Consider the following 15,423-nt stretch of genomic DNA (forward strand, 5'->3'; position numbering starts at 1 on the left):
GCAATTAGAAGGAGCAAGGAAATTTGCTGGATAGTTAGTTGTTCATTTGGTTTGGAGTCAAGGGACTACTGCCGGAAGTTGACATGGTCACAGATAGAGGTTCGAGATCAAGGATGGCTAATTTTTTCTGTAAGGGCCCAGGGGGAAGTACCTTAGGATGTATGGGCCATATAATCTCTGTTGCAGCCACTCAACTCTGCCGTTGGAGCATGAAAGCAGTCGTAGGTAATACACAACTGAGTGAGTGTGGCTGTGCTTCAACAGAACATTATTTGCAAAAGCAGTTGGTGTGCTGGATTGGCACATGGGCCATCATTTGTCAATCCCTATTCTGGATCCCAGAAGATCCACTGTTGGGTTGTATGACTCTGACCTCACAGGAAAAATAGCAATAGTTTTTAGTTAACTGGACTAATACATATAACTTTCAATATTCATAGCCAAGACTTCACTGGGATTAGTATATAATAAATTTGTTGTCAGAAAAAAGGGCATTCTTTTCTCACTGGCTTCTTTGGGAGCTAATCCGAGTAGTGTCATTTACTTATCATTTATACCCCACTTCCTTCCCAAAATAATTTGAAGTAGCTTATAATAATAGGCATGTATAGATTTTAGCTATCAAAATATAGATATAAAATCAAAACTCACATAAAAGATCACACCAAACTACCTCTGAATATTCTGTATCCATCTGCCAACTGAAGCTGGTAGCTCAGTGACTTCTGGGACTGAACAGTCCTTGGGACACCTCATAAGGTGAATGCTGATAGGCTCCCTATTTTATCTTCTCTAGCATAATTTCCTTTCTGAAGAAAATTTCCTGCATGTTTTATATTAAGTCTCCTACCAAAGGAAGTGTTAGTATCTGTCATTTTTCTTCTGATTGAAGTATAAGCCAAGAACTGTTACACCAACTAAGTGGGTGTATGGAAAGGAAAGAGAAAATTATAAGCTAATGAAAGCTTTGGTGGGCAAATGACCTGTTCAGAACAGATTCCAGGGCTCATAGAGCCAGGGGACTGTTTCCAATCAGAGATATATCTCTGCTCTCCAGGGAAAAGGAGTGTAAAATTACTTTAGAGTTAGATGGTCAGAAGTACACCTAAGAGGTGGACAGAGGAGTTGGGAATGTCAGGTGAGCAGCAGGGAGGGATGACTTTTCATGAGTGTCAGAATGTGGAAACAAGTCCAAGTGATTTGAAGGGCTGCCAACTGGAATTGTGGCTCCAAAGACAGTTCTGAAATAAGGAAACTGGTCTATGGGAAAACTATGAGTGTGTATAAATGACTCTGAGTCCTACTTAATATCAGATTCGACTACTTAGCCAAGTGGCTGCAGAAGATCATGTAGAGCCCAGGCAGGGAGATCTGTGTAGATCTCTCGCTTTGGAGGGGTATGACAGACATGCTCATGCAGACCCTAGAGTTTAAAGGAAGGAAACACTTTCCTAGAAAACGTGGATACCAGGCAAGGATTTGTTCACAAGTGAAGACAGAAGAAGCTCAGTTACCTGGTAGTTGGATTAACGACATCAGAATAGAACCAGGAGCAAGGTAGGGGTGGTATTAAAGACAAACAGGCCACTCTCATGACAGAATTTTAAGATGTGGTAGTGGGCTAACTGTATGATACACAAGAAGTAAATTCTATAATCGACAGCTGGGAAGATGTTTGATAATCTGTTTTAAAAGCGTTTATCTGTTCTGTAAATTTAAAAATGTTCTAACCTTTAAATGGAAAAGAGAAATTAAGAATTTCCAACGTAAGCTGCAATTCCTTCTCTCATTCACTCTTGGTGAGAGGACAAATTGGTATGGTGTGTTTGGGGGTAGGGGGCAATTTGGCAGTATCTGTCAAGGTAATAAACACAAATACTATTTGATCCTGCAACTGGACTTCCATAATTATCTTTTAAAAAAATTCACACTCTCAAGCTGGCAAAGATATTTGTACAAAGATGATCATTATATTAAAAAATTGAAATGAATTGCAGGAAAAAAGTTCAGATTTCAGAAGTTTTGGATTTCAGAACTTCGTGTAAGGGATTACAGATCTAGATATGCAAACATTTAAGTTTAGCAAGGGTAAATTATGAAGTGTAAAAAGTGAATTTTAGAACAGTATTTATAGAATGATTCTCTTTCTTTGAAAGTAATAGTAATCAATTGTATGTGAAGATATATGCATTGAAGATCTAGAACCATACACAGAGTTGTTCATAGTGGCTATGGCAGGGAGGCAGATCACAGTATGAGAAAACAAACTGCTTCTTATAGTCGACCATAATGAAAGAACCCCACACTTCTTTGTTGTCACAGACACTGGGGTAGCAGGAGGTGGAGAGGGGACTCGAGAAGTGCCTGGGTTCAGCTTGAGAAAAACATATAATTAGAAGTGAAAAGAGGCTTCTCTTTTCCTAACTGTATATGAGGCTTACATGTCATCATTACAGATACTTATAGTTATATGCCTAACTCAGGTATATTCATTAATTTAGCAAATATTTATTGAGTGCCTGCTGTGTGTGAGACCCCATGCAAGACTCCTGGGCTATGTAGCAGTGACAGAACCAAGGTAGGCTCAAGCAGACAGACCCAAGCTGTGACCAGGAAGCCTGAAGGAGGTATATTGTTTAAATGGATGCATGCCAGTGCCCAATTCAGAGTAACAGATGTTGACATTACAGTGAAATTGCAAGTGCCCTAAATGTTTGAGTTTTCTTTCTTTTCAGTTTTTTCTTCCTTTTAGTCTCTGAGTTATTTCTTTATAAATAGAATTTTTCATGATGATTAGTGTTTTAATTATGAAACCTTCTAGGAAGAGGTTGCCTGGCTGGTCTGTGACAACGACCCACATAACCACCATGTGGCTTTGGTTTATAATTGCGTCCATGTATCCCAGACTGACACTGTAGCCCCTAACCTTGTACACAGAAGAATCTCTAAATAAACAATGTCTTAATGCAGATAGATAGATAGATACATATACATATATATGCACATGTATGTTTTTGCCACCTGTCAACTCAAATATTTGCATTTTCTTCCACAGAAAAAGCAAAGAACAAAAGATCTTTCTCGAGTATTTCATTCTTACAATCCATATGTTCACAAGGTAAGAGAAGCATGTTATTGGTGTACTGGGTAGTAGAAGTCTTTCTGAATATATAGCATAAATTTCACCAGTATATAGTTATTTTGAAGTACACTTACCAATTACACTTATATTTCCATTTTAATTTTTCAATTCTTTTATGTCTTTTAAAGAAAACAGAAAATTTGTATTTCTGAACTAAAATAATTATGTTTTGTTCACATTAAAATCTAGTTACATATAGTCACTGAAATCTCAAAGACTGTGAAAAGACAGATTTTTGGGGTGTTTTTTGTTTGGTTGTTTTTTTCTTTCCAAACCACAGTAGTGATGGACTTGGCTTCTGAATTGATAAAGATAGTTGAAATATTAACTGCCAACTCTTGGTTCTCCATTATGCCTGATAGAAAGTTATTCTCCTAAATAAAAACCCTAACAAAAAGCAGTGCATAGTATTATATCTGAAATATTCACTGCCAAGAGTCTTGCTACACAGAAGACCAAATAGTGCCATGATGCCTACGTATCCATCCCACAGCTTCATAGACCCATGGCCAGTCTTGTTTCCCTCATACCCGATACTTTCCACTCCCTGTATTTGAAGAATTCCCAGACATCATTTAACTTATAAGTATTTCACCGTATATTTGTAAAAGATGAGGACTCTTTGGGGAAAAAAAACACATAACTGTTTTTAAAGAAAATGCTCAATACCATATCTTCATAGGGAAATATATTACAAGATTTCTGAGACTTGTACAAAACTTCTGTGTCACGTAAGGTTCTAGTAAATCTGTTAATTCGAGGTGATTTCAGAAGCAAACAAAAAATTTGCACAGTTGAAATGCTAATATAAACTTAAATCTTTATCTATGAATTTAGAAGGAGACATGTGGTGGAGATTTTTTAACTAGCCAAAATAAGTAGTGTGAAAACTACTTTCCTCAGTTGTGAATACAGAGATGTCTGGATTCAGGAGGAAAAAATTGTGCCAGTTGTTCATAGAAGTTGAAAGAACTTGAATAGCTTCTAGTGTTTCTATAGTGACCAATTGACTTAAGCACCAAAAATTTGGAAAAGAGATGTTTATGTTCCATGTGACCATGGCAATATACAATACTAAAAATTATATCATTTCAAGTTACATTTTTCAAGTTAAATCACACACTTTGCAGAATACTGCAATTTGTCTGAAAGAGATTGAGAGACCCAGTAGTGTCTGACAATGCAGACGGAAGGTGTGGGCTGATAAGTAATACAACAGCAAAAGGAATGAGATTGGCCAGATTTCTGTGGGGAAAGCTGCATTATTTTTATATTAAGCCATTTAATTAACATAAATGCAGCAATGGGTAAAGTTAACATTTAACAATAACAACAACAAAGGCTATGACATATCAAAGGTTTTGCCTCACTTGTCTAAATTTTGCCCACCTCTAACATTTTTTAATTCACAGTTAAGGGAAATTCCATTACTCTTTTATTAGAATTCTTAATGGAACTTAGCCATTTGCAGCTTCTACTGGCTTCCTCTTCATATCCTTTGTGGCACTGTATCAAAGTCACCTCAGATTATTTTGGCTTCCCTTGTGAAGACTTCATTCCTCTAAAATTAGTCATCAGACAATAAGGAATTGAATATAAATGCTAGATGGAGTTCCTTTTGATCTTTGCTTTAAGATTGGTAATAAATTCTTGTAAGTAGCTAGACTGCTTGATTAGTGATTTTTGAAGGCTCCCGAGGCTTGGCCTGTTGGCATTCTGTTTTATTCTGTATGTGTAGTGAAGGAAAGGGGAAAAGTTTCCTTCTAGGAAGCTCTTGCCCCATAGTAGTCTCCTCCCATTTTTCCAAGCTCCATCCAGGCAAGTCTAACCATGTTACTTTTAACCTTGTCTTTTGTTGATCAGTGTCCACAAAGAGGAGAATCACTAGTATTGAGTAACATGCACTATTTTCTCGATCTTAGAATGTTCCTTTTTTTCCCTATAAATAAAATAATAGTTGTAATTCAAGTTACTTTGTCATTTTAATTACCCAATTGTATTCAAACAAATTAGTTTTCTAGGTTTTAGTGTAAAATGTTTTGTAAGATGTGGTTTAAGTTGGTTTAAACATCTCATGCTCAATGAGATTTCGGGAGTGATCATTAGGTTAGATATATACATATATCATAAATAAAAGCTTATATAAAATAAAATATAGTCTGTCTGGGGTTTGCTTTAAAAAAGAATTCAAGAAGGGGAGTGGGTAGGCTATGATAAAATAAGATTGGCCACGTGTTGATGATTGTTGAAACTGAATGATGAGTTTGTGGGGGTTCATCATTCTATTCTGTATCCTTTCTATATGATGGAAATTTTCTGTAATAAAAGAGATGCAAAAAGTAAAATAAACTGTGATCAGCTCCTGAGAGTGAAGATTAGTGGTAATCTTTTCCTCTCTAGCTAGATTCCTTTTATTGTTAATTTTTCCCTTGACGTAATTTATCCCAAAGAAGGAAGACTCAGCATTTCAGTGGGTTCAATATGCTAAATAAACTCAGAAATGCAACTCCTGTCCTAAAGTTGGCATAATTTCCTGGGGCTTCATCCCAAATTATAGTGGGTCACTTAAATGATAGCCTTGCCTACTAGAATCTGTTAAAACAGTTGTAATTACCAAGGGTAGTTAGTCCAACCGTTTTGTTCTCAGTGAGTCACTTATATTTGCTCCTCTTTCCTCCCCTCAACCAAGATTGCTTCTGCCTGACCCCAGACACAGGAAAGTCACCAGGTTAAACAAACGTGTTGTTTGAGTGAGGCCAGGTGCACTTCTTAATCATGCTGTAAAGCCATTGTTTAGGTTGTAAATGGTCAGTTGGTTTTCTCTTAAATGCTATTGCAAAAAGCAAATAAAGCTTAGAGCAAAATGTGCACTCAGAATGAGCCTTAAGGAAAATACTTGATTTATTTTTTATACTCTAAGACAGATTTTGCTGGAGACTGGAAGAATTTCATTTTGGACTGTTATCTCTGGTTCTATGTCTGTTTTTTAAAAAATTGTTTTCAGGAGTTCTTATAATATAGACTTGTACAGAAAGACTTGACCAAAGCTAATTCCAATTCATTTGTCCTGATAAAAGGGAACATTGGTAAAGGGAATCCGGAGCAGCAGATAATCTGAGTGTATTTTGTGCATTATATTCTTTCCTCTGTTATTTTAATAAACACGTAATAAACATAGCTTATAATTTCTGAAAAGACATCATACTAACTACCAGGAAAGGTTACAGGCCCAAAGGCCTCCCAGGTCACAGAAAGCCCACTTGGAGTTGAATTTTTCCTTTGGATAAGTCATGGGTAAGTAGAGCAGGCTATAATTAGAACACTTTTATTAAAGCTATGCAAATTAGCATGTGCTTTCAGTCTTTGGCCTGAAGAAAATAAAAAGATGTCTATATAAAAGCATGAAAGAAGATGTCTCTCTTTTTCTTATTTCTTCCTTCCTTACTTCTTTTCTTTCTTGTTAGATTTTATCAGAATTCTGTGTTCAGGGGGAAATCTAGGTTTATTAGCTCAACACAGATGTTTATAATCGGCTAATGTAAAAAGTTATTGTAAAATATGAAAATGCTTGGAAGGAAAAAGTTACAAAATTCTGTTTAGATCTACAGTGGTTCTTAACATCTGCACAGTTGAATAAGTTCCTAAACTCAGTTGATCTGTGTGAATTAATATAAACTTGACAATTAAAAGTGAGTCTTCAGGGGCCGGCCTGGTGGCACAAGCGGTTAAGTGTGCGTGCTCTGCTTTGGCAGCCCAGGGTTCACAGGTTCGGATCCTGGGCACGCACCAACGCAAGGCTTGGTAAGCCATGCTGTGGCGGCATCCCATATAAAGTAGAGGAAGATGGGCACGGATGTTAGCTCAGGGCCACTCTTCCTCAAGAAAAAAGGGGAGGATTGTCATCGGATGTTAGCTCAGGGCTAGTCCTCCTCACAAAAAAAAAAAAAGAAAAAAAAAAAAGTGAGTCTTCAACAGGTTGTCACTATTATAGTTTCTGTGTTTTGTGAAGTGAGCTTATTTTCTTTTAGTGACTATTATTTTAATGATTTTCTACATTTGTAGACATAAATCAATGGACACACATGGGAAGAAACATTATTATATAGCTCCTGAGTGGGTGAAGTAAGCTTTTCTTTTTCTTTTGGTAACTGGTGTTATTTTAATAATATTTCTACATATGTAGACATATGAACTATAAACAAATTCATATGTGTCAAAAAAAACAGCCATGTATGAATACACCTGATAAGTTAGCATATGAGTCCATAGAAAACGAACATTAGTGCTTTACTCAACTGGAGGTCTTTTGAGCAGCACTCTCAGCTACCTAACAGCACAGAACCTACAAGTCAGCCAGCCTGGGCCCAGACTGTCAGAATTATTGTTTAATTCTCTCTCCCCACCTCATTACTTCTTCAGTGCCCCATCCACAAACAGTCCACTTTTTAAAAATAGTTCTAACAAACATAGATGCCTGGTTTCCAAACCCATAGTCAATCCTAGCAGCAGTTAAAAAGAGGGTGGTTATTGCTTCAAAAAGTCAGAGCTTCATTAAGAAGTGACAGCATACTAAATGAAGGCAAGGACAAGGCCATAAAAACTCTAGGTCATTAACAGAGGAACTCTAAAAGTACAGCTGCCCAAGACCACTTAATTTGAACCCAAATATCCCTATACATTGTAGTAGTCCCAGGGTAAAATAATTGGGCCTACATTACATCAAGAAACAGATGTTTTGTTTTAAAATAATAGATATATATATAATTTATTTTTAGAAACATTGATATTTTAAGAATAAATTTTATTTATCTTAAAAACTCTTAGGAACAGCTGGTTCTTAATAAAGCTGGGTAAATGAAGGATTACTATAGAGAGTGGTTTAACAAAAGAGAAATAGTGAAAGATTCATTGAACATGTGTTGGTACTTGGGTAAAGGACAAAAAAATGTGTGTGAGCATGAAAGATGAAGAGGGTAGAATGGATATACCCCCAAATCATTTATTTATATAGTTAGATACTGTAAAAATATTCAAGTCTTTGAGAATTATTATATTTTTATCTTAAAGATGACTTTAGGCATAATGAGTATAATAATTATAAGTAATGTATCAGTATAATGCATTTTTTATTGTAGTATTAAATATACAAAAAACATTGGTATAGAGCCAGCCCCGGTGGCCTAGTGGTTAAGTTCAGCACACTCTGCTTTGGCGGCCGGGATTTAGTTCCAGGGTGCGGACCTACACCACTCGTCTATCAGTGGCCATGCTGTGACAGCGGCTCACATACAAAATAGAAGAAGATTGGCAAGAGATGTTAGCTCAGGGCGAATCTTCCTCAGCAAAAAAAAAAAAAAAATGTTGATATGTATTTCATAATCCACACTTTCTAAGACTATCCTAAGAACTGTTGTTAATACAAACATGTCTGGGAATTCATATATACTAGTGTACAGTGAAATATTACATAATAAAAAATGTAAAATATTTTCTGCGGCTTCATTTGGACAGAAGCATACAGCAAAAATCTATTTCACAAGGCTTGGGGAAAAAAAAGAGTCTTGGGTTGTACTACCATCCTTTATTCCCCAAGAGACTAGTAGTCTCTGTGACATCAAGTTTCATAAATACATATATCTATACCTTAAGCAAAAGGGCAGTTTCATTTCTGAAATGATGTATTGATTTACATTTCTCCATTAGCCAGATTTGTCTAGTGATTTAAGGTAACAAGAGTCACTTTATCCAACTCTTTATGTTTGAAGAATAATGGCCATTTGACTCAGTCCTCAGGCAGCCACAGTATTGTCAAGCTTCATTATCCCCTGTGCTTTGAATAACATAATGTAGCAACAGAGTGCTTTGAGTCGTTCTTCTAGCGAGGGAGATGTGAATTTGGATTGTTGCCTGCTGGCCCTGTTGAGCTTTGAGCTATCTGCTGTCTGGAAATAGCAAATTCAGTTTTTAATGGATCCGGCACTCTATGATAGCCAGATTTTCATGGCACATGCAGATAAAGAAACAAGTTATTGATTTGGCATGTTTATGTCATGCTTAAAACAGTTCTCTGCAGCAGATTGTCCAAAGCCATTTGTGCACTTAACTCTATTCCCCATCTTTGGCAAAGACTAAAAAATGTTTAAAAAGTAATTTTAGAGATGTTGCTAAATATTAGGAACAATTGGATAAATGTCTAATTGAGTTCCCCTATTGTTATATTGACACATGTCATACTAAACCATGCTCAGGTTATGGCCTTGAAACACAGGGAAGTGAACACTTTCAGTAAATATTAAACCCATTTCATTGGCCCCATGAACTCCACTCTAAAGCCAAATAACTTAGCCTCAAAATAAAGGACATACTAAACTGAGCTCTTGGTGTAAAATCTGTGCTTTTGTTTGTTAAAATACCTTCCTTCGCAAGGTGACCATGTAATTGTTACTGAAGATGCAGACATAGTTCAGCTGTTTTCCTGCTTCAACAGTAGATATCTCCAGCTACCTTTCTGCTTCCTGATCTATGCCAACCTCATCTGAAAGCATTTTCCTCCTTTTTAACCCTCCTCGGCTTGTGATTCAAGTTGAGTAGCAGATCATGTTTCGTTGAGCCTAACCTTCACATTGTACCTGTGCATTTTTCTCTTTTCCTTCTAACATGGCATTGTTCTAAAAGTTAAACATTATTTTTTTACATGTTAGTTTAATTTATTTTGTTACTATAACTGCAGGGATGGGCCGTATGGAAGTATATGTAAATGGCAGAGATTTTAATGTTGTTAAAATGATGTATCCAGGGACCCATAGGTGCTAGAATTCTGCTCCGGCAGTTACCCTGAGAATTGACGAGGAGAATGGAATCTGAGTGGACCATTATTATTATTATTATTCAACTATTTAAAGCACACTAGGTCACTGGCACTATTCTCAAAGCTTTACGTACACTCATAACTCATTTAATCTTTATACCAATCCTATGAGATGAGACACAGAGAGATTAAGTAACTGCTCAAGGGCACATAGCTAGTAAGTTATAGAGCAGTCTAGCTCCGGAGTCCATGCTCATCACCCCTATGCCACAAGTAGCTGAAAATCCACAGTGTAAGATGCTCTAATACAAAGTAGATTGACAAACACAACTTAAGCTCAAAGTCAAAGTGGGCCTTCTTACCCTGCCTCTCTCTCCACACCCCAAATCTAAATCTAAATGAGTGAACTCTATGGGGAAATAGAGGTGTGAGAAGGAGTGAGAGACAGAGGACAGAAGTAGACAAAGAAAGAGCATTGAGGATTCCATTGAGTGACCTTGTAAAGCAGACAATAAGGCAGCCAAGCTTATTCTAAAAACCACCACCCTCACCTCTGCTCTTCCCCCACCTGGTTAATTCACCATTGGCCTGGGGCAAAGGAAACTTGATTTAAGCTGGACCTCAGGGCTAATATCATCACACTAACAGATCACTGTTAGGCACTGCTGGGCCCTCTGTTTCTAATAGAGCCTGTCCAACTTTGCTTTTCCTCCCCGAACCCCTTTCTAGGAGTGAGGGTGGGATTGGGGCAGGTTGGCAACACAGTGGTTGCAGCCAAAGAATTGGAATTCCTTAGGATCAGCACAGCAGGAGATGTCCAAGCCCGAGAAATAGGGTAAGCCAGAGTCTAAAAGCCTAAAGCACTGAGAAAGGTTGAGGAGAGAATCAACTGAAGTCTTGATACGTGGAGATGGGAAAATGGCAGCAGGGCAGGTTAGAAACAGGTAGAACGCTGTCCTGTTCACTTTATCAGGATACCAGCTAGCATTTGTGACTTCCTTTTATGGGCAGGTGGGATAATGATGCAGAAGGTGGAAAGTTTCCAATGTCACTGTTTAAGAATGTCCTATTAACGGAGCTGGCCCAGTGGCATAGTGGTTAAGTTTGCACGCTTCATGGCCCGGAGTTTGCAGATTTGGATCCTGGGTGGCAACCTACACACCATTCATCAAGCCATGCTGTGGCAGCATCCCACATAAAAAATAGAGGCAGATGGGCACAGATGTTAGCTCCGGGCCAATCTTCCTCACACATGCAAAAAAAATGTCCTATTTAGTAGCATATTCTCTCCCCTTCACCTCCCCGCCCAAGCACTCCCAAGGATATTAGTAATAGGGAAAAAGCAAAACTCATGATCAAATCCTTTGCTAACATTCAGTGTAAAAGTATTGATAAAAAATTAATCAAAAGAAGATCTATGTAGATATGGCAGTTACTGTATTTTCGGATTACTTATCAAGCCTAGAAGTATCTCAGTTTCTGCTGTCATTGGTTATATACTGCCTCTTTGAAATTCACTAGCATAAGGAAGAAACGAGCAAAACAAAGAGGGAACTGCAGAGGAACTGCATTGTACCAAGAGTCAGAGTACACGTATGTCCCACCCATCCCTGGGCGTCTTGCCTCCCCCTGCTCCACCAGCCATGCCGCTGTGTGTCTTCTGTCATCAGTCTTTGCACCCAGTAAAAATGCATCACCGTTCTCATTCCCTGCCCCAACCCTTTTTTGTGTCTCACTATCGTGTCTCAGTATGTGCTACCATTTACCAGCCTTTCCCATTCCCCCTGGGACAACAAACTTGTCTAGCACACTATGCACTTGATATGTTAAGGTTGCCAGTATTAGCAAATAAAAATACGGAACACCTAGTTAAACTTGAATTTCACATAAACTATGAGTATTTTTTTTAGTTTAAGTATGTCCCATGCAATATGTGGGACGTTTATACTAAAAATTTATTCAATTATCTGAAATTCATGTGTAGCTGGGTGTCCTGTTTTTATTTGGCAAACCCAAGTTGCATGTACATTACATATTTCACTTCGGCAAATTGAGATAGAAAGATGAAAAGGAAAAGAACATCCAAAATGGAGTGACATAAAAAATTATTTTAAAACCTCCCCTGTATTTAATACGAAGGACCTGAGAAAGTTTGTTCCTATTCCACATCCCATCCTTATGTAATGTTCCTGGCCTCCCCATCAAAGGCTGACACCTATGTCCGATATAGTTTTTCAAATATTTACTATTTTAATGAAGAAGGTAAAACAACTTACTCATTTGACTTGGGTTCTCTAAAATCTTATGACAACGTTTCAACCTGGGAAATCTGTCTGGAAAATTGCTTGGAAGGCACAAAGAGAAGTTAAATTTAAAAGTGTCCGTACCTTATTTTCAAGGAAGAAGAATTTTCATATCCCTCCTGAAAATTACACTTTGTTTCTCAGCAATACATTTTATCATAAAATATAATTAATGGCTTCTTTGTAGTTCAAGTTATTTTTATTGAGATGTACTGAGAAACATGAATGCTAGTGATGCTCAAAACAAGTAATGTAGGCATCCGCTAGAGAAATGAGGAAGCTATTACTGCTTTTTTTCTTCTTTAGCTCTGCTGCTCAAGTTTTAAGACTGTCGAGAGTCCTGTGATTGGTGGAGTGTGGGTTGATGCTGTTTGTGGAATGGGCTCCCCGGGCCTGGCCTCTGTCTTCCTCAGCACATTATTAACGGCGGCTGAAAGGCCCCAATCTGTGTGCCACTCTCATATGATTACCAACCTTTGATACAGATGTTGCCTTGCACAATTTCCAGAATTCTTTCCGTGGGCCAATAATTCATTCTCTCTAGGGTTTTTGTGCAAGATTGACATGATTACAGTTAGCAGTTATGGTCCTTTTTTAATGTATACATTAACACTCTTCTCTTGAAATTGGAAAACTAGAGAGTTTTAGCATCTGGGAAGAAAATAAGTTAACCAGCTTCTTCCAATGATAGTTAATATTTTCCGTTATTCAACACTTTACCTTTGGGTGCCTTTCAGAATTCCAGAGATACTTTAAATGCACATATGTCAAATAAAAATAAAGGAGTTTTAAAAACTCAAGTTCTTTTTTAATTTAATTCTGTCATTATATGGAGCACACATGGGTGAGAAAGAAGACTATTCCATTTTTAATTACTGTGAAGTATAATAATCTAGCTACTATGCATGAAACAGAAATCTCTCCAATTCAATTTAGGCTTTTTTTTTTTTTTTGGAGGGGGATAATTTTAAAGCTGCTTGTTTGTCTTTATTCCTCACTTTAATTTCTTATCAACACTTTCTAATTTAATTTAAAACAAAATTTTAAGTTGATGTGGTTAAGGTTTTTTGGTTTGCCTCCCCCACCCCCACCACAGCACACTTACTGTCTATCATTTTTTCAGTTTGTCTCTTAATACAAGCTGCTTATCTTCCCCTATCCATTCTTTGTACTCATATTTTCTTACTATTCAACTTACTTTTGCATTTCTCTACACAATTTCTTAGATGTTCTTGCTTTTTACCCTCCATTATGTTCCTGCTTGAGAGTATAATTCTTGGGATCTTCAACATGGTATGTTCTGGTACTTACTTCCCTTCCATTGGAGACAGTAATTTGAAAACTCAACACTGGGTTCGTCCATTCTCCCTTCTTAAAGTCTTAAACTGTTGAGTGGGATGGCCCTTAGAGCTCATGTAATCACACCTCCCTCCCCCATCCACTTCTACTGTGTAGATAAGGAGAAGGCTCCTTTGTCCTGTTGAATTCATCCTTCAAGACCTAGTTAAATTTTACCTTCTTTGCATCTTTTTTGACACACACAGAAAATTGTTCTCATGCTACCAATATGACATGCATATGCCTTTATTATTTGACTTGTCATGCTCTTAAAATTCAGTTCTGTTTAAGAAGTGTGAGTTTTTTCCTGGGGAACAGGCACAATAACTGGGATGAGATGTGTATAATCCAGTAGGGCAGTAGGGCGAGATGGCCACAAATAGTGCATTGTAATTATTTTGCTCTGTTATGTATTTATTATTGACATAACTGTTCCATCCTACTATACTGTGAGTGTCTTTAGGACAGGAATCATATCCTACTTGTCTTTTTTCCCTCCTCCAGGAAAAGACCCTGAATTATAGACTAGAATTTGTGTTTTATATATGAAGTGTATTTTATTTTTCTTTTGATCTGCATACCATAATTATACAAAACACATTCCCATCATCCCACAGCAAATACAGTGTTAAAACCCAGTCTTTTAATTCCCAGTTTGGTGCTCTGTCCGTGTCACTACATAGTTGGAATGTTCCAGTAGTATTGACCATAGCTGTGGGGAGGATGTACTAAGTTTGTTCCTGCTTTTTTTTTTTTTTTTTAAAGATTTTATTTATTTATTTTTTGCCCCCCAAAGCCCCAGTAGATAGTTGTGTGTCATAGCTGCACATCCTTCTAGTTGATGTATGTGGGACGTGGCCTCAGCATGGCCGGAGAAGCGGTACGTCAGTGCGCGCCCGGGATCCGAACCCGGGCCGCCAGCAGCAGAGCGTGCGCACTTAACCGCTAAGCCACGAGGCCGGCCCAGTGTTCTTGGTTTTTAATTATAAAGTAGGTAATACATACACGTCATACCATTTTCAAAGAAAGTTTCTCCCCTGACCCTATCTTACAGATCCCAGGTCCTCTTTCCAGAGGCAACCACTGTTTCTGGTTTTGTGTGTATACTTCTAGAGTTATTTTTGCATAAACAAACACATATCTCCGTATGTGTTTTTATATAGGTATATGATTTTTTTCAAATGTTAAGATACTACAAATCCTTCTGTTTCTTTTTTCACTTGGTAGCATACCTTAAAGATAATTTCAATTGGTACATAAAGAGCTGCCTCGTTCCTTTTTTTTTAAAATAGATGTATATATTCTATACCAGATATTTACCATATTTATTTAACTAGACTCTTAATGATGGATCTTTGGGTGGCTTCTGATCTTTTGATCTTATAGGCAGTGCTACAGTGTTTAGTCTCACAAACATGTCATTTAATGCGTGTATAAATATTAACTGTATGATAAATTTCCAGAAGTGAAATGGCTGGATCATAGGTGTGTGCATTTTAAATCATGACAGGAATTGCCAGATACTCACTAGACAAGAAGTTCCACTGTACATTATGTCAACAATGTAAAACAGTGCTTGTTTCCCCACACTCACTCCTACATACTATGTTAACTTTTAAAATCCTTTCCTGTTAAGGAAAAATGCTATTTTATTATAGTTTTAATTTGTATTTCTCTTTTGAGTATAGCCACTCAGTTGTTAGAAATAGCCACAAAAATAGAATAATTTGGTCTTTGATTTTATGTAGCTCCCCCGTCATTCAAAACTTTAAGTTCTGACTCCTATACATACCAGCTGTATGACCTTGCCAAGATACTTAAGTTTCTTTACC

The 15,423-nt window shown here is 37.3% G+C and overlaps 1 protein-coding gene across 6 annotated transcripts in view; it reads left to right on the plus strand.

Moving 5' to 3' along the window:
- CDKAL1 (CDKAL1 threonylcarbamoyladenosine tRNA methylthiotransferase) overlaps positions 1-15,423 on the plus strand; it is a 657,675-nt gene that overhangs the window by 508,667 nt on the left and 133,585 nt on the right. For 5 of the 6 annotated variants that reach the window (XM_087438080.1, XM_014788718.2, XM_087438077.1 and 2 more), the window contains one exon: positions 3,056-3,118. The exons of the other annotated variant lie outside the window; for it this stretch is intronic. In XM_087438080.1, the coding sequence (XP_087294206.1) occupies positions 3,056-3,118 (63 nt within the window). The remainder of the gene's footprint in view (positions 1-3,055; positions 3,119-15,423) is intronic. 6 annotated transcript variants of the gene reach the window in all.

The sequence above is a fragment of the Ceratotherium simum genome, chromosome 13 (genome assembly GCF_057802395.1).
Source record: "Ceratotherium simum simum isolate JZ-2026a chromosome 13, ASM5780239v1, whole genome shotgun sequence".
In the NCBI taxonomy this organism is placed as follows: domain Eukaryota; kingdom Metazoa; phylum Chordata; class Mammalia; order Perissodactyla; family Rhinocerotidae; genus Ceratotherium; species Ceratotherium simum.